General features: G+C 49.1%; 8 protein-coding genes across 8 annotated transcripts; 3 read left to right on the top strand and 5 right to left on the bottom strand.

Moving 5' to 3' along the window:
* Nucleotides 1-179: 179 nt before the first annotated feature.
* Nucleotides 180-1,764, bottom strand: N7519_004855 (FAD-binding oxidoreductase; the record flags this gene model as incomplete). The annotated part of the gene is made up of 2 exons (XM_057291631.1): nt 180-992; nt 1,069-1,764. The coding sequence occupies 2 exons, from the start codon at nt 1,762-1,764 to the stop codon at nt 180-182; spliced, it is 1,509 nt and encodes a 502-aa protein (XP_057152833.1).
* A 289-nt stretch (nt 1,765-2,053) lies between these two features.
* On the bottom strand, nt 2,054-4,082 carry N7519_004854 (uncharacterized protein; the record flags this gene model as incomplete). Its single annotated transcript, XM_057291630.1, has 3 exons — nt 2,054-3,238; nt 3,304-3,634; nt 3,751-4,082. The coding sequence occupies 3 exons, from the start codon at nt 4,080-4,082 to the stop codon at nt 2,054-2,056; spliced, it is 1,848 nt and encodes a 615-aa protein (XP_057152832.1).
* A 981-nt stretch (nt 4,083-5,063) lies between these two features.
* Nucleotides 5,064-6,688, top strand: N7519_004853 (Flavin monooxygenase FMO; the record flags this gene model as incomplete). The annotated part of the gene is given in 3 exon segments (XM_057291629.1): nt 5,064-5,351; nt 5,403-5,895; nt 5,907-6,688. 3 exon segments carry the CDS (start codon nt 5,064-5,066, stop codon nt 6,686-6,688), a joined length of 1,563 nt encoding a protein of 520 aa, XP_057152831.1.
* Nucleotides 6,689-6,897: 209 nt separating this feature from the next.
* N7519_004852 (uncharacterized protein) lies at nt 6,898-7,645 on the bottom strand (the record flags this gene model as incomplete). Its single annotated transcript, XM_057291628.1, has 3 exons — nt 6,898-7,307; nt 7,370-7,582; nt 7,633-7,645. The coding sequence occupies 3 exons, from the start codon at nt 7,643-7,645 to the stop codon at nt 6,898-6,900; spliced, it is 636 nt and encodes a 211-aa protein (XP_057152830.1).
* A 502-nt stretch (nt 7,646-8,147) lies between these two features.
* On the bottom strand, nt 8,148-9,287 carry lcp5 (small subunit rRNA maturation protein LCP5; the record flags this gene model as incomplete). Its single annotated transcript, XM_057291627.1, has 1 exon — nt 8,148-9,287. One exon carries the CDS (start codon nt 9,285-9,287, stop codon nt 8,148-8,150), a length of 1,140 nt encoding a protein of 379 aa, XP_057152829.1.
* A 366-nt stretch (nt 9,288-9,653) lies between these two features.
* Nucleotides 9,654-11,766, top strand: N7519_004850 (transmembrane 9 family protein; the record flags this gene model as incomplete). Its single annotated transcript, XM_057291626.1, has 4 exons — nt 9,654-10,755; nt 10,810-11,147; nt 11,207-11,642; nt 11,699-11,766. The coding sequence occupies 4 exons, from the start codon at nt 9,654-9,656 to the stop codon at nt 11,764-11,766; spliced, it is 1,944 nt and encodes a 647-aa protein (XP_057152828.1).
* Nucleotides 11,767-12,312: 546 nt separating this feature from the next.
* N7519_004849 (EF-hand domain-containing protein) lies at nt 12,313-13,201 on the top strand (the record flags this gene model as incomplete). Its single annotated transcript, XM_057291625.1, has 4 exons — nt 12,313-12,323; nt 12,507-12,592; nt 12,672-12,967; nt 13,022-13,201. The coding sequence occupies 4 exons, from the start codon at nt 12,313-12,315 to the stop codon at nt 13,199-13,201; spliced, it is 573 nt and encodes a 190-aa protein (XP_057152827.1).
* Nucleotides 13,202-13,968: 767 nt separating this feature from the next.
* N7519_004848 (putative kinesin family protein (KinA)) lies at nt 13,969-16,994 on the bottom strand (the record flags this gene model as incomplete). Its single annotated transcript, XM_057291624.1, has 5 exons — nt 13,969-14,206; nt 14,261-16,686; nt 16,741-16,835; nt 16,905-16,930; nt 16,990-16,994. 5 exons carry the CDS (start codon nt 16,992-16,994, stop codon nt 13,969-13,971), a joined length of 2,790 nt encoding a protein of 929 aa, XP_057152826.1.
* Between the last annotated feature and the right edge of the window lie 225 nt (nt 16,995-17,219).

Below are 17,219 nucleotides of genomic sequence, written 5' to 3'. Positions count from 1 at the left end.
CGTCTTTTCCTTTGTTTTCCTTTACGGGTTCATGTTCCGGGCTTTCTCCTGTTGGGGATTTTCTTATACTCTTGTCATATTTGCTGTTCCCTATTGCATCATGCATATGCGCTGGATGGCCTGGTGTTTCTGGCTGAACGGAATGCATCGATACCCTGAATATCTTCGAACTATCCTATTCAATCGGCCTTCTTCTTGGGAATTTCTTTTTGCAACAGATAGTCTCCTCCTCTCCAAGCCTTATAAACCCCGTAAAGACCACAAAATGGCCAGACGTTCCACAGGGCACGTTTGACCGATCCCTTCCAGCCACTCTCGAACTCTCCACGATGTGGACCAGGGAGATCAGATTCACGCACTCGGACCTTTTCATACAGGGATGGAAGATGCTGCGCGTGGTATCTTGCCCGTAAAGAATCATAACCAGGCTTGTTATAGATGGACCAGAACTCGTCCTCTGTATAGTAAGTATGTGCATATAGCCATTTCTTTCCTCCAAGACTGTGGACCTTATGTTCAAGCTGTCGATTTTGAGCTACGAAACAGGCCTCATCCGTGGTAGCGGCCGGCCCCCAGATCCCAAAATTGAGGAGTTGTGTGTTAACTCCCTTGCCATCCGCCGGATCTCCTTCCAACCCACCGGCACTTCCTGGTGGTAGCGGACAGAGCCAAAGCGGATATTGGCCAAAGTTGTGAGGTCGGTCCAGCCAGTCCAGGAACTCGGCAGCAGTGGATATTGGTACACCGACATCTTGGATGATATATCGACGCGCAAGCCCACTAACGTGCAGCGCATGATACATCACCTTTGTGTGCATGAATCGGTTAAGAAGCCAGCGTGTCAGGGAGGTGAATGGAACACAGAAGTAGCGAAAGGCGTAACGGGCAACCCAGAAACCACCTCGATCATAACGGAACAGATAGTCAGTGAGAGGAATGTAGTCCACTGCGTCTGGCATGTGAGGTGAGCTCTCCTGGTCGGAGATGGAGATCTTGGATTGAGCAATTCGTTCGACGTGCAAAATAGAACCAATCGTCTTGTCGACGAGTAAAGCGTCGAGGCTTTACGTTAGAAGTTTGTTCAACTTGTCGACCAGCACAAACGACGATCTTGTTCCGTGCATAGACGATTCCGTCCAGGTATTCAGTGCTTGGATCAGCGCTAGCCTCTTCAAAGGCACGCACCGCGTCCTTCATATTGGAATTGACATAATATTTCAGTTCAACCAATGGCTGTGACTTTTTCAATCGAATCTCCAATAGAGTGACCACTCCCAAGGTCCCAAAGGAAGATGCGGCGCCCCAGAACAAGTCCGAGCGGTTATCCGCCAGTTCCGATCCCGTCTCGACGCGGTCATTGTATGCCTTCACCACCTGACCATCTGCCAGGACCATTTCAATCCAATTGACAGTATGATCGAAGAACCCCTCACGGAAAGAGCTACTCTCGCCCGATGTCCCCGAGAATCCGCCCCCAACCGAGATGTTGGGGAACTCGACAACCACCAAAGGGACCAAACCATGGGCCTTGGTGGCAGCCACCAGAGCATCCATCGAGACATTGGGCTCAACTATAGCTGTACATCTGTCGATATCGATCTCGAGGATGCGAGTGAGAGGTTCTGTGCTGACCGTGTTGGAGAGAGATCGGTTGGAGGGCCGAGTACTGTTGGTAGCGCCATGATATATACGGAATGGTTGCTGACGACTGTGGAAGTCCGCTACCCGTGCTGAGATCTCTTGTACATCTGCAGTATGATCCATTATAGATATGAAAATAAAAAAGGAGATATAGAAATATAGAGATGTAAGCAAATGCCAGAACCTTGGAAGATGTAAGATGCCAAGGGGAATGGAATGAGGAGAATCCCCAGCCCGAGGTCTCCACATTTCCAAGGTTGGAGCCCTGGCTGACATGAAAGACATGAACTAGTAGGATTTGTATGGAATCAAATTCAAAACTATACATCGGTATCATCAACATGAGAAAGAAGAAAGACAAACAGAAACAGAAACAGAAACAGAATAGAAGTAGAATAGAAAAATTCCAAGCCTATTGTAGGCCAACAGGGCGTGCTCCTGCGAGATTGACCACCCTACCACCTCCAGCTACTCCCACTACTGTAGGCGCCCGTGGCTGTACCCAACCTGGAACACTGGAATCATGACTCTCCCGTGCAGAAATGGTCTGCCAGACATTGGGGAATCCTGTGGGCAAAATTCCTTTGATTTTGGCACCAGGAACGGCGAATCGAGGCTCACGATGCAGAAGGTAGCCACCCATCAGTCCTTGTGTAATCAACGATGCAAAAATCGATTCAATCTCTTGCATCATGGATGCGTCTGTTTCTGTCCTGTTGTCGAAGTCATACGCATATGGATTCAGTTCGTAATCGCCATAGTTCTCTTCTGGGTCTCCATCGACCAATTGACCCGGTAGATTAGGCTGTGGTCGCCCTTCTTCGGTGTAAAATCCGTCCGGGGCCAAAAAATCCCCATATTTTCCTAGTATCTCTTGATCGGTGGCGGGGCTGGCCCTTCCGTCTGCTCCTTCCAGGCGGGCGTAGTCGAGATCTGTGGGTTCGGAAACGACTTGTGACCCATAGAGGTTGGAGGCTGCCATAGTATTCGCGGTGCCATTTCCGGATGATGCGTGTTTTGTTTGTAGCCATCGTATAGCCACAACGAGCTTTTTAAGGTTGAGGACTGGTGGAGGTCCCCTTTGCGCCTGCGCCTGCGGACCTCCATAGGAACCTCCGTACATGAAAACCTTGCGTGCAAAAGATCGCCAAACCAGAGTCTCACATCTATTTCGGAGGGTAAACAGAATTCCTTTGCGTGCAAACCATTGCGCGGTCGGCGAGCCCAAGAAGAGGTGTTGTCGGAAAGCCAGGTAATCTCCTCGGACAATCAATCGACACAGTGGCTGGAAGTGTTCTGCTAATCCTTGTGTTTCTGGTCGTTGGAGAAGTGCCTGGGACGGGAATCGGCCCAGGATAATGTTACACGGAATGAGGTATGAGAGGATCAAGCGTCGTTGGCTTATGGCTTGGCGGTGGCATTGGTCATAGGCGGCCTGTAAAGCGATGCGGGCGGGGAAAAAGAGGTTATTGGCGAAAAGGTAGCGCCCGAGGTAGTAGAGGTAGGTTACACGCTGTGAAGCTGGGAAGTAGGCCAAGGGGGGTGATTGGGCGCTGATACTTGCAAACATCTGCTCGGCGTTGCGTAGTTTGCCGCACTGTATGTTCCGTCAGAATCAAGATCCGAAAGAGGGTGAGATAGTCAGTGATAGAGCCTCCGTACCTGGAACAGCAGTTTCAGGCAGAGATTAGCCATGAGATAGATACCGATGCGCTTGCCCTCCGGCTTACCAGTAGGGCCGGGAGTGCCGGTCCGATCAGTGAGGCACTTGATGAAGGCTTCGCGCACCACATTGGCCGATTTTTCCACCAAAGTCACTTTCTCGATGCTCTCGTCCTGAGCTGCCAGACCTTCCATTCGTCGAATATGCGCGATCAGGTCCGGTCGACGATCGAGGCCCATTGCCAATTTTGCCAGCACCTTTGACAAGTAGAGAACTGTAGGAAGGACGACGACACCCATTTGACTATCTCCGAGGGCGAGCACACATTGACTGCAGTTGATGAGAGAAGGTTGAGTCAGCTTTCAAGCTCGAAGATATGAGTAGGATCCTCGTCCGGGGAACAGAGAGTACATTCAGAATCCTCCACGGGAGGCAGCAAAACTTACTTGAGCAGCGCCTTCAACTGGTTGTATGTTTCCAATAGGTTATCGGTGTTCATATCGCGTAGAAAGATCAGGTAGAGCTTGACGAAAGTCGGGAACGCCGTCCATGAGCCACCCTTGGATCGCGGCACGAGAGGCTCGCATCGTTGAAGAAGTTCGGTGTCGGCTTTGGAGCTCGGAGCGTAGTGCTGCCGTAGTTCACTGACCATGCGCTGGTAAATGTCAGAAAGCGGCGGCTCGAGCTGAAGAAAGTCCTGGACTTTGGCACCATCGCGGTTCTGGACCAATTCCTGCAAACTGCTGAGAAATTGGTCGAGGACGGGAGTTTGACCCATGTTGAAAGAGCAAAATGCTCGATTCGCTGGTCTCTCCAGAAGTATTAATTTGATTGAACGATCATTGTGTTTTCAAAGATCCTTAACGGGCAAAGAAACCAAACCGAGGAGCTCATCTATTGACGGCATGGCAGAACCCGTGACCGCCCTTTGTATAGACATGCATGGCTGTCCAGGAGCGGGAGTTGACCCAATTTTCAATTATACTCAATTATGCTAGGTCATTGAGTGCTTTGATAAAGAGGAATTAATAGGTCATTGTTAATAACAATTCTAATATAGCTCAAATGAGTTGGTGCCTAGACATAAACACTTCACTCGGATTGTATATCTACATATCTACAGAATACTATTCTAGTTCAAGCGTACAACAACATAAAGATGTTGTATTATATCCACGCAATCCATAGGTAATAGGTAGTATTATCATCTACTCTTGCATGTGATGGATATGGTTTGAATCTCAAAGAATGATTATCTTGTCATTTAATAGGCGTATGTATCCCACATGGATATGTATATAGCCCTCGGAGAGTGAGATATTCAAATATTGTCTTACGATCACACAAGTCCCTTTTATTACCTATAGTCAAAGTACATATGTTATATTTGATTCCTGTCAAAATTATATATGTAGGTGCCCTACCTAGTATGATATTACACACCTTATTAAACCTGTAGATATTGGTGGAACGGGCAGCAATTTCACATGAAACTTCCTTGGAGACCTGTAGAATCAATCAAGCAAAACCATAGATGACATTATACTATAATTATAGTAATTATAGTATAATATTATATGTTATAGTACGTGCTAGGTGTCTCCTCTTTTCCCAGACAGGTTTCCTCCTATGATGTCATCTAACTGTACCCATATCACATGTAAAAGGTAACGTCACAAGAGGGAATTGGAAGTACAAATATTCTCAATGTTGACTCTTTTCTTCCTCAATTGTTCCAATTCCTCATTTAACAAAAATCATGGGTTCCGAGTCCTTTATCTCGGCGCTTTCGGCCTTCATCCGGCATCCATTCGTAGAGACCTTTACCTGGCTCTACTTGGCTATGCAAGCGGTGTTGGTTTACGTCTTTTCTCCTATACCCCCGCCCCCTACCGCTCAAAATGCAAATCTTCCTCGAAAGAGAGTCGCAGTCATTGGCGCAGGCTTGACCGGTGTGTCATCGGCTGCACACTGTGTTGGCAATGGCTTCGATGTCCAATTGTTCGAATCGAGACCCAAAGAACAAGGATTGGGAGGCATCTGGAGTGTCAGTTCTGCTTTGTTTTTAGTTAAAGTACTTATACTAATACCCTTATAGAGAGTCAATTCCACCTCCGCACTACAAGTCCACAGCGTCATGTACCGTTTCCATCCTTCGGTCCGGTTCGACAGCGCGTATCCCACCCAGCAACAGATCAAAGAGCAAATCGTTGATGTCTGGAAGAGGTATGACCTGGAAAGACGCACAGTCTTTGAGACTAAAGTCACGTCTGTGAAAAAGACCAAGAATGGCCAGTGGATCATCAACAATGATGAAGAGCAGTATGGCCGCTTCGACGGCATCTTGGCCACGGTAGGCGTTTGTGGAGATCCTAAGATGCCACCGCTGCCTAGCCAGGAAAAATTCGAAGGCCAAATCTACCACTCCTCTGAGTTGGATGGCAAAAATGCCAAAGGCAAAAAGGTGCTCATTATTGGAGGCGGCGCTAGCGCCATTGAAGCTTTGGAGTTCGCCGTCAAGAATGGAGCTGCCGAGATTGATGTTCTTTCTCGCTCCGATAAATGGATCATCCCCGCAACATACTCGTGCAGTCTCTGCTAGCGTGCAATATCTTCGGCCAGGAAACCTCACTCTCGTGGATCCCCGAATGGTTGCTGCGCAAGTTTTTCTATCGTGATCTTCAAGACATTGCGCCGTCAGACAAGGGAATCTTTACCGGAACTCCGATGGCCAATGACGAGTTGTTTAACCAGATCCGCGAGGGCAAAGCCCACTGGCTACGGGGTGACATCGTTTCTGTGGAAGAGAAGGGTGTGATGTTCAACTATCGATCCAAGGGGGTCCCCAAGGGAGGACCTGGCCACGAGAAATTGGTTGAAGGAGATATTATCGTCATGGCAACTGGTTTCAAACGGCCTTCTCTGACCTTTTTGCCCGATGAGTGTTTCGATGAACCCTACGGACCGCCTAGTTGGTATCTTCAAGTCTTCCCACCCAAGTACCCGGATATTTGCGCAAACAACAGCACCTACGTCGATGCGATTGGTACAGTGGGCAATATGCATATTGGAATATACACGCGATTCCTGCTCATGTTCTTGACCGACCCATTGACCAGGCCTACTGAAGGGTGGATGAAGACCTGGATCGACTTCACTAGGTTCATGAAGCGTCTGGCACCCACGGGAGCATTTGACTTCTTCACCTATGCTGAACTGATCTACTGGTACTTCTTCGTCCTTGTCGTCAACCCGTTCCGCTGGAAGTGGGCGTTGTTCGTCTTCTTTGGCATTGGTCGTGGCTTGCCCTTGAGGTTCGTGGAACAAGAGAACTCGTTCCGTAGGGAACTGAAAAAACAACACAAGTCAAAGAAAACTCATTAAACTGAGTTGCTATGGTACTTGCCGAATGTCACGACGGAGGATGCATGTGCAGTGAAAGCTAAGAGGGTCATCATAATTCGAATGTGATGCTCTATTCGTTGTTTTGGCCTGGAAGACCATTGCCAAAAAAACATATGTATTGTATGTAATATCAAGACATAGCGCTTAAATTCAATGATTTCCACCTGAAGATAGGAAATCCACTCCCATTATTGCCCTTTGATTTCTGGAATCTTCTTACCCATGTCGTAAGCCAAATTGCCCCCTCGCAAAAAGCGAGCAGGGATATAATGCTGCTCTTCCAGCCACAGTATAGGCCATAGCAACGTCACACCCAGGAGACAGAAAAGGGTTGCAATGAGATGCCAAACAAAAATAATCCAATACCCGATATGCGGCATGAGGAACTTGACGAACTCTGATGTTTGATACAGATCTTCTTGCTTAGAAATGTAGTAAAGCTTGTGGTCGCCATTGGTCGTAGCATCGCTCTTGTCCGAATCGTACGTCAGGTCCAAGACCGTAGTAAGAGTCACCGGAGCGACATGGAATGGAACAAGCCAAATGGAGAAGATCTGTGACATATTCACATAAAGCTTGAGCTTATCCTCATCAAATGCTGAAGGATAGTCAGAGTCTGCAGTTAAAATTATGCTGTCCATAACTTCGGGGAGTCCGTACCAATTGAATGAATCTCTAGCTCGATCCGGGGTGACATGATCTTATACCATTGGAATATCTTTGAAACCCACCATCTGCTACCTTCAAAGTTGGGCACTCGGCAGAATGGATGAACGAATGATGCATTGTTGGTGAAATACCGCTTGAGGACGGTTTCTTGTAAAGACGGCGGCGACTGTGTCAGACTCCGGATAACGGTTGGTATATCGGCCACTATAGGGATGAGCAGGAGATAAATATATGAGATCGAATTGGCAACGCACCTGGGTTTTCCATTTTGATCGAAAAGGTTCAACGATGTTGGAAAGAAAGAAACGAAAGATATCAAGAGTTGGGCCTGAGGGACACAATGACGTCATGTTCGACTATGCTCGGGGTTTAACATGTGAACTGCGTTTGGGCCTAGTCACAGCAAGCTGGAAGCTACCCAATTGAAAAACTTTTTCTTAAACAAGTAATTTCTTTCGATCGATACCACATGCTCTGTAGAGGCCATATCAAACATCACATTTTGTTACCCCGGAAGGAGTATGCCAGATGCCGGTGTTTATCGGCATGCCGAGTCATTATATTCCGGCGGTGAGGTATGAAGTATACACATACACAGCCCTAGACTGAATTGATCCGGTGGCATCATATCCTTTAATGTATGTCATAGAATCTAGATACAGGTATGCATTGGTCAAAATGGACCTTGGGTAATCAAGTAAACTCCAAAGTGATTGAATTCCAGAAAGAAACGCCTTTGAACATGGAAGTTGCCCGCTGTAACCACTTTTTACCGCTTCCAGCTGTCAACCTTCTTTCGTCGCTTGTCGAAGATCTGGCCCATGCCAACACCATCACCGCGTTGCCCGTCCTCGTTGCGGACTCGCTTCCGACTCTTCTCGAGTGCGGCTCCGTTGCTTTTGATTCTCCGGGTGAGACGTTCAATGTTATCTGCTCCCTCATTGAGCCCCTTCCATTCATCACCACCGTACGTGGTATCCTTTCCGCGACCCCGTTTGGCCAATTCCTTCTTAGTCTCCTTCGGCAATCGGACAAAGTTGGTCTCTTCGTAGGTGGTACGCTCTGCCTCGCGCTCTCGGTCCTTCTTTGACTTAACCGTTCGGCCACCATCAATGATTGTGCTGCCGATACTGGGCTCAGCCATGGGTGCGGAGGACATTTCAGCGCTAACAAATTCGTCGATGACGTTGGATCGAATCGGTCTGCGGTCCTGGCGTTCGCGACGTTCCGTCGTAGGCAAGGAAGTTGGCATGATCCTCGGGGGACGATAAATGCCATCCCCGGGTCCTTCTACGGCACCCTTGGAGGATTGGGCCTTCTTCTGCTCGGCCACTCCCTTGGAGAAGGCAGAAACATTAGGTCGGTACGCCATTTCATCGATGTCCTCTTCCTCCTCACTGCCGCTCGCATCTTCGTCCTCATCCGATGAGGCTTCGCTGCCTGATGTCGCGGCTTTGCGGCTTTTCTTGGTCTTGACCGGCTGAACCTTCTCTGCCCGCTCCGCATCCTCTGCAGCCTTAATGACCTTATCCACCTGATACTTCAATCGTCCTTCCAAAGGACGGACACCACGTTCGAGGAATACGCGAAGCTCAATCAATTTCTTGCGAATATCATCTTCGAGGGAGTTGTCCGTAGATTGACTCTTGTCTTTCGGGGTTTGTTTCGCCGACACATTTCGCAGTTGGAAGATAATCAGGAACACAAGATTTTGCAAGTAGGAGAGGAGAATTTCGCTCTTGGTGTCGAGGAGAGATATGCCGTCTTGGGGAGGCTCGATCGTGACATCGGAAGGCACATCCTTGTGTGGCTTGGGTAGAGAGGAGGCAGTTGTCGACAGACAAGTATTCAGAGTCTCAAGTAATGTCGATAGGCTTTGAGGGCGTGCAGGCACCTGTGCTGGAGCCATGATTGAGAGTCGATGACTTATAGAGAACAATAGTTCGCGAACAAAAAAATTTGGCCGCTTCGACGATAACACCAGTCACGTGTGATAATAATAAGGCACCAAGGCACCAACAAGACATCCTTAGATCGTCATTGCCAATCTGTCACTCGCAGTTTGGTACTTTGGCACTTTACCTCCTTCGAGTATCGCGAGTTTCTCACAAATGAGAACCGTGATTCTCTCTTCTAGGGTAGCTTCTTGCTGTAAAGAACCCCCCCCGTTTTCTTTCACGATCGCCCATTGAAACCCTAGCTCTACTCCTATCCTCCCCCAAACAAACAATTGAGGTTGATTTCCAGGCTCCCAAATTCTATAGAGACACTCAACATGCGGTTCACCGATCGAGCCTTTCTTCTCTCCTCGACTCTACTAGCAATCCCTTCCTTGACTACGGCCTTTTATCTGCCTGGTGTTGCACCGACCTCCTACGACGAAGGGCAAGCAGTTCCGCTTTATGTCAACCACCTCACTCCCAGTCTCTCGCGCGATGATCAGCTTCATTCGGTCTTCTCGTTTGACTACTACCATCCGGCTTTTGGGTTCTGCCGACCTGCAGACGGTCCTAAAGATGTGAGGGAATCCCTGGGGAGCATTTTATTCGGTGATCGGATTCGCACCTCGCCATTCGAGCTTCACATGGCAAAGAACGAGACGTGCAAATCGATATGTGCAGAGGCAAAGTTTGATGCCCGCAGCGCAAAGTGGACCAATCGGCGAATAGCTCAGGGCTACAACATCAACTGGATTGTGGATGGGCTGCCAGCCGCGCAGTTGAACTATGACGGTGTTACCAAGACCAAATTCTACAACCCCGGTTTCTCTCTGGGTGAGCTAGATGACAACGGCCAGGCTCTGCTCAACAATCACTACGACATTGTGATTGATTATCATAAGGTGGGCTTTGGCGGCAAGGATAAATATCGCGTTGTTGGAGTGCTTGTCCAGCCTGAATCTCGCAAGGACTCCCGGAATTTAGAAGGTGGCGCCGCTGAATGTGGTACCCCGGGAATGGGTCTTACGCTCAACGAGGACGGGGAGACCACAGTCACCTGGACATATAGTGTGTACTGGAAGGAGTCCCCCACAGCCTGGGCTACCCGGTGGGATAAGTATCTTCATGTCTACGACCCCAAGATCCACTGGTTCTCGCTCATCAACTCGGCCGTCTTTGTGGTTTTCCTCGTCGGTATGGTCAGCATGATTCTAGTCCGCGCACTTAAGAAGGATATTGCTCGCTATAACAGGCTTGATTCGTTCAACCTGGAGGATTTGGACAGCACTTCGGCCGCGATCGAAGACGGAGTCCAGGAGGATTCTGGCTGGAAGTTGGTCCATGGCGACGTCTTCCGGTGCCCCAAGTCTCCGTTGTTGCTGAGTGTGATGGTTGGCAATGGTGCCCAGCTATTTATGATGACCGGTGTGACTGTCGGTAGGTAGTCTAACTCACGCTCTTCTCCTCTTAGGTGCTAATCTTCCCTTGTAGCATTTGCCCTGCTTGGCCTCTTATCTCCTTCCAACCGTGGATTCCTGGCTACTGCCATTCTCCTGATTTCCGCCCTTTTCGGTGGTATCGGCGGTTACGTGTCGGCGCGAGTGTATAAGACATTCGGAGGCGACGCTTGGAGGCGGAACATTATCATGACCCCTTTGTTCATTCCTGGCATTGTATTTGGTACTTTCTTCACGCTGAATCTCTTTGTTTGGGCCAAGGGATCCAGCGGTGCCGTACCATTTGGAACCATGTTGGCACTGGTCTTGATCTGGTTTGTTATCAGTGTGCCCTTGAGCGTGGCAGGCAGCTGGTTGGGATTCAAGCAATCGGTACTGTTAAGATTCCCTATATCCAGACATTCAAGTGACTAACCACACTTTTCCAATAGCCGCTTGAGGGTCCTACCAAGACGAACCAAATCCCTCGGCAGGTTCCTCCGATGTCTGGTAGCCTGCGCACAATCCCGTCGATTCTGCTGACCGGAATTCTCCCCTTCGGTGCCATTTTTGTCGAGCTGTACTTCATTATGACCTCCCTCTGGACCAACAAGATCTACTACATGTTCGGGTTCCTGTTCCTCTGCTACGGCCTGATGATTATTACCTCTGCGGCTACTACTGTCTTGCTGGTGTATTTCTTGCTGTGTGCAGAGAACTACCGGTGGCACTGGCGCGCATTTATGGGTGCAGGTATGACCGGAGGATATGTATTTGTGAATGCGCTCATTTTCTGGGCGACACGGGTCAGCTTTGGTGGATTGACGGGGGCGGTGCTCTATGTGGGCTATTCGGCGTTGATCGCCTTCATTGTGTTCATTCTGACAGGTAGGTTCTTGTTCCTGTGTCTTCCGGATGGGCTTTCTTTGCTGACTTTTGTGCAGGTTCCATTGGTTTCTTTGCCAGTTGGGCATTCATCCACCGTATCTATGGCTCAATCAAAGTGGACTAAAGGACTTCCTGTTGGTGTTTCTAACATTTTAGCCTCGCATTTTGGGGATCTTCACGAGAGAAGGCTTCACTGTTCTGTGTTTTAGTGTTTTATTGTCCTTTTTCCCCTGCCAAAAGAGAAAGCCCCCATTGCTTGGAGAGGTCTACCTTGCAGATATATAAATGTGTTTTGGAGGAATGGGAAGTGGACTTATATGTATATACGCGATAATGAGATTGTCTTAATAGAAAAGTGCCAAGCCCCGGGACGTTCTGGACTAGCCCGTTCTCTTGCCACCTCCATCTTCAACCTCTCTATCTTTAGAAGTGTATTTGTTTATTCTTGTTTCACTTGTTTCACTTGCTTCACTTGTTTCATCTTACATTGGGAGCCACTTGCTTAGACTTACTTCCCACTTACCACTCACCACTTACCAGCCACAACTCAGCCACACCCATCCCGCCTGTTTTTACCCCGCGTCATCACTCCGAGCCCATTGCAAGGCCCTCACTCCCAGATTTGGTTGGAACTTGGTCTTGATACTGTTCTAGAGGGATCATCTTGATCATGGGAAAGTCGTAAGTTTCTACTATCCTGTCACCCTCTTTGAAAATGGCGGAACGGACCCCGTGGGTTTCAGATTGCGCATCACCCCCGGGGGAACAAGCCAGGACCAAAGGCCCCCGTACCTCGATCTGAGATCATGATGAATACCACGCGACCTGGATTCAGAGGATCTGCGTTGACCTCGTGTTCCGCAGTCAATCAAAGCTTTCGCCGACGCAGCTCGATGAGCTGCAAAGGGCAACACATTTCGATAAGAAGGAGCTACAACAATGGTATAAAGGTATGCAGATATGCAGATATGAGCCACATATCGGACACGAAAATGCCAAACAGTGATAGCTGATTGTGGGCATCTCTAGGATTCCTCAAGGACTGCCCGTCCGGTACCCTGACGAAGGAAGAATTCCAGAAAATCTACCGGCAGTTCTTCCCCTTCGGTGACCCATCCTCCTTCGCCAATTATGTCTTTCGCGTTTTCGACTCGGACAACAGTGGTATGATCGATTTCAAGGAGTTTATCTGCGCCCTTTCCGTGACTTCGCGGGGCAAGATGGAGGATAAGCTGGATTGGGCATTCCAATTGTACGATATTGATGGCGATGGAAAAATTACTTATGACGAAATGCTGGCCATTGTCGAGGCGATCTATAAGATGGTATGTACAATGGGGTTTTATGAAGATAGGCTCTTATAACTAACTGGAATACAGGTTGGATCCATGGTGAAACTCCCTGAGGACGAAGATACCCCGGAGAAACGCGTACGGAAGATCTTCCGGATGATGGACAAGGATGAGAATGGCAGCCTCGACATCGAGGAATTCAAAGAAGGCAGCAAACGGGATGAAACTATCGTCAGTGCCTTGTCGCTTTACGACGGATTGGTTTAGATTGTTGCTTGGGCGAATACTGGCGCAATGTGAGGCATTCTCTTTTGGACGGGCGAAGGGGATGTATTGCATATTCTCTTCTCATATTATCTGTTTCTCTAGTTCATTTTTTTTCCATTTTTGTCCTTGTCATCTTTTCGATTACCCCCCCATGTCTTTTGTATATTTGAGAGTACAACCTTCCAAAGGTTGGTAGTGAAAGTGTATTGTATACAGTGTCTTATCAACTTAGATTTGGACTCTTGACCTTGATCAAACTGTGACTCTCTTCCTTGCAAGTAAGGACTATATCTTCAGGCAGAACGGGAAACTATGAGCCGACTTTGATGGGGATCGAATTCAATCCATTGTCTCGTATATAATAGTATGTAACATCAAAACCACTCAAGCCCCGCAGACTACCAGCTCTTCTCCATTCTATCTGGAATTGATGTACAAGGGTATCGAGAAGACGCGTGAGCCAGTCCTCGGCATGGGATCTAATGTACTGGAAAGAGAAATGCAAGGAAACATGGGCAAGAAAAATATGTATCAAAATCACATCAGAAACAAGAAAAAGCCTGCTTATCAGATGATCAAAGAAGAGATAGAAGAAACTCGTGAGACAGCGTAAAGAGGAATCAATATAGACCAATATCAGCCAGAATCAACCACATGCTAGTGAAAGAAGCACGAATTGCACAAGATCTGGGGTACAGGGCAGACAACCATCAAGCCTCAGAAGCAGTTGTGCAAGTGACGAGCAGCTTTCTGACAGTGGGATAGGATCATCGGCGATCAAAAAACCAACTGCTGCGCTTCCCGGTCGCTTCTTGTGATTGTATGCCCGCGACGTTCGCATTCGCCGGCCCGTCACCACCCCCGCGTAAAGGTTTCGCGATGCGTGACCCCCCCAAAGCTAAAACTCGCATTCCCATCCATGCTCGGTAAGCCGCGGGTAGAACCTTGCTTTGCTGCTTCGAGGCGTTCCTTAACAGCGGTGAGTTGAGCTTCGAATCTATCAGGCTAGTTAGTATCGAGTACACTAAGCAAGATCCAAAGGAATACGTCAAGACATACCGGTGGTTGGCTTGAGTAAGTTTCTCTTGGCTCTCCTGGAGCAGGGCTTCCAGGCTGGCAATGCGCTCGTTTCTTGCAATTAATTTCCGCTCCGCGATTGCCACCTCTTTCTTCAAGCTGCTGTTTTGTTCCACGAGTTGACGCTGTACATGGGTTAATTGCTCGAGGTTGCGCTCTAAGAAGGCCATCTTCTTCTGCTGAGCCCGGTTGTTTGAGGATCGAAGGACGTTGTTATACTGCTCTCGTGCGTCGTCCAGGGAGATTTCCAACTCGACAACACGTTCGCAGCGGTTCTGAAGGTCACGCATGAGAGACTTCTTCATGGCATCGAATTCGGTGATCTGCTGCTGCAAAGTCTTGCTTGCGGCACCATTGGTGGACGTCCGGGACTGAGTGTCGACAAGAGATTGTCGCAACTTGGTCAACTCCTCATCCTTGCGCAAAATGTCAGAACGAAGATCCTCTGCCGCCGCAGTCTCAGCCTCCTTCTTTGTCACGTAAACCTGCTCTAACCGTTCTCGAATCTCTTCCACATCGCCCTCGCCCAAGTTGCGCGTCAATAGACCCTCATACTCTCGTTGAAGGTCATCCAGTCTCTTTTCCAAATCTGCACGGCGGCTGTCCTGCAGCTCGCCAAAGTCACTTCGGTCATTCACGGTCAGCTCGGCTTGTCGGATAAAGCCTTGCGCCTCGAGAAGATTCGTGCGAAGGTCAAGGATGTCGTCTGGTGCAATGACTTCTCCCTCGGAGCTGATTTGGTGTAGAGCATCGACGCGCTGGATGAGATCCTGCAGCTTGCGCTCGTTATCGGAGAACACATCACCACCGAGGTCGAACCCAGCCATCATCTTAGCCATCTTTTCACTCTTCTTCTTTTCCTTCTCATCAAGCGCCGCGGTGGTCTCCTTTGCTCTCATCCGGACATCCAGAAGCTGCTGCTTGACTTCATCTAACTCGCCTGTGAGTTCTGAGTTGGCCTCCCGGAGGCCATCCATCGTGATGGCAGCCTCCTTGCTCTCATATGAGACCTTCTCGAGCTGCATGCGGAGCTCGTTGACTTCTGTACCCAAGCGCTCATTATCTTTGCCGGTTCGTGCGCCATTCTCCTTCATAGACCGAAGCTCGTCGCGTGCCTCGCGGAGGCTGCGCTCCACGTTGACAATGTGGGACTCCTTCTCTGAGAGCTGGTCTTGGAATTCATTCTCACGGCGCAAGAATTCCTCGCGCTCATCCTTCTCCAGTACCAGGCTAGGAGTGCTGGATCTATCTCCAACCCGTGAATCTGGGCGCGGGGTTTCTGAACGCGCAGTCTCCTGTAAACGGGAGGGCGTACCTGGACGTGGGGCGCGGGCTTCAGTTTTCGCAGCACTGACAATTTCGCTTCCTCGCGCGGGGGTCCATTGGTCCTTGGGGACGCTATCGCCGCTACGCCACATGCTGATTTCGCCCTCAAGCGCTGAAATGTAGCTTTCGAAATTCGTCATTTGGCTTTGCGCCTTGCGCAGCAGTTGCTTCATCTCCGAGGGGCTTAGCTCTGCGTTGACCTTGGCCTTGTTCTTAATGGCCTTGGCACGCACACCGAAACGCAAGGTTGAGATTGTTTCGGCATCGTTGTAGCTGCTGGGCGAACAGTTGATAATCAAGGTCGTTCGAGAGTTACCACCGAGAGATTCTTGGAGAATTCGAGTGAGTTTGGAGTCACGGTAAGGAATGTGTGTCGATTTGCCGTCCGTCAATGCGTTGATGACCATTCCTAGCGCACTCAAACTCTTGTTAATCTTCTTGGCCTCCTCCAGAGTCTGGCCACTTGCGCCGGTCTTGCCGACCTTTTCGCTACCAGCTAAATCAACCAAAAACAATTGGCCACTCTTGGCGGACCCAGTCTCGACATTTTTCTGGGTGACAGTGATAACGAAGATGGAGTGGGAGCGAGAAGATTCCTGGTTCATATTGGTTGCAGAGACGGCGCGTGCTGCTCCTCCGCGGCGCATGACTTCGTAGACCTCCTGCACGCTGGATACGTATACTTCCAGCAATCCTTTGACGTAAACTCCGCGAGCTTTCTCCTCGTGAACTGGTAAGTTGTCGTTTTGGGGCACGAGTAAATCACGGATCCGCTCCATGTAAATTTCCATATAGCTGACCCGTACGGTATACTCGATGTTGCTCGGGCTAGTCAGGATGCTGGCGAAGATTTGCTCGATCATGCGTGGAATGATACCTTTCCCTATCTCATCATCGATGTCGGAACCCATCATCGTATATGATTTTCCGGCACCAGTCTGACCATAGGCAAAAACTGTTCCGTTATATCCGTTCAGAATATCGTCCACAGTCGGTCGGATAGAGAAGTCAAAGATGTCGTTTTGCGCGGTGTCCATAGGGAACACCCGATCAAAGGTGAAGGCCCCTGTGCCCTCTCGGGACTAGAATATTTGTCAGTATAGCCCTCACACTTTCTGGTTTAAGTTTGGACTCACGTTGATGCTGCATGACTCTTCATTCTCGAATTCGACGATGGGCTTACCCCCAGAGGCCAATTCAACCTTGTTCTGCGGACGGAACCTTGCAACCACTATATATATGCAATCAGTATCAGACCTAGTAAAACGCACTTTGGTTCATAGTGCCAATCTGTGCATACCCTTGATGGTGTTCGACCCCGCGGACCTGTGGAACCATATTAATTAGTGATGACCAACGTATGATAGGGCTGAGCATATACTCACGCCATATTTGTAGAGTGTGACTTGGCTATGACACGCGCAAGCTAGAAGATAGACCCCGAGAAGGGGTAGGTGGGCCTCTGAGTTCGACAGAGGCGTTTCAAATGGGAACTCGTCTGTTGCGGTGTAGTGGCTCGGAGGAGGGGGGTTGAGGATCAGGGGGGTCCACGTGCACCGTGGACCAAAACGTTCAAGGAATGAAGAAAAAGACAAATCAACAGCCAGGCCGCAAA

This window comes from Penicillium mononematosum (assembly GCF_028829835.1).
Source record: "Penicillium mononematosum strain IBT 11891 chromosome Unknown utg000002l:1.0-8112719.0:1.0-8118358.0, whole genome shotgun sequence".
NCBI lineage: Eukaryota > Fungi > Ascomycota > Eurotiomycetes > Eurotiales > Aspergillaceae > Penicillium > Penicillium mononematosum.
This window is presented reverse-complemented; position numbering and strand designations above follow the sequence as displayed.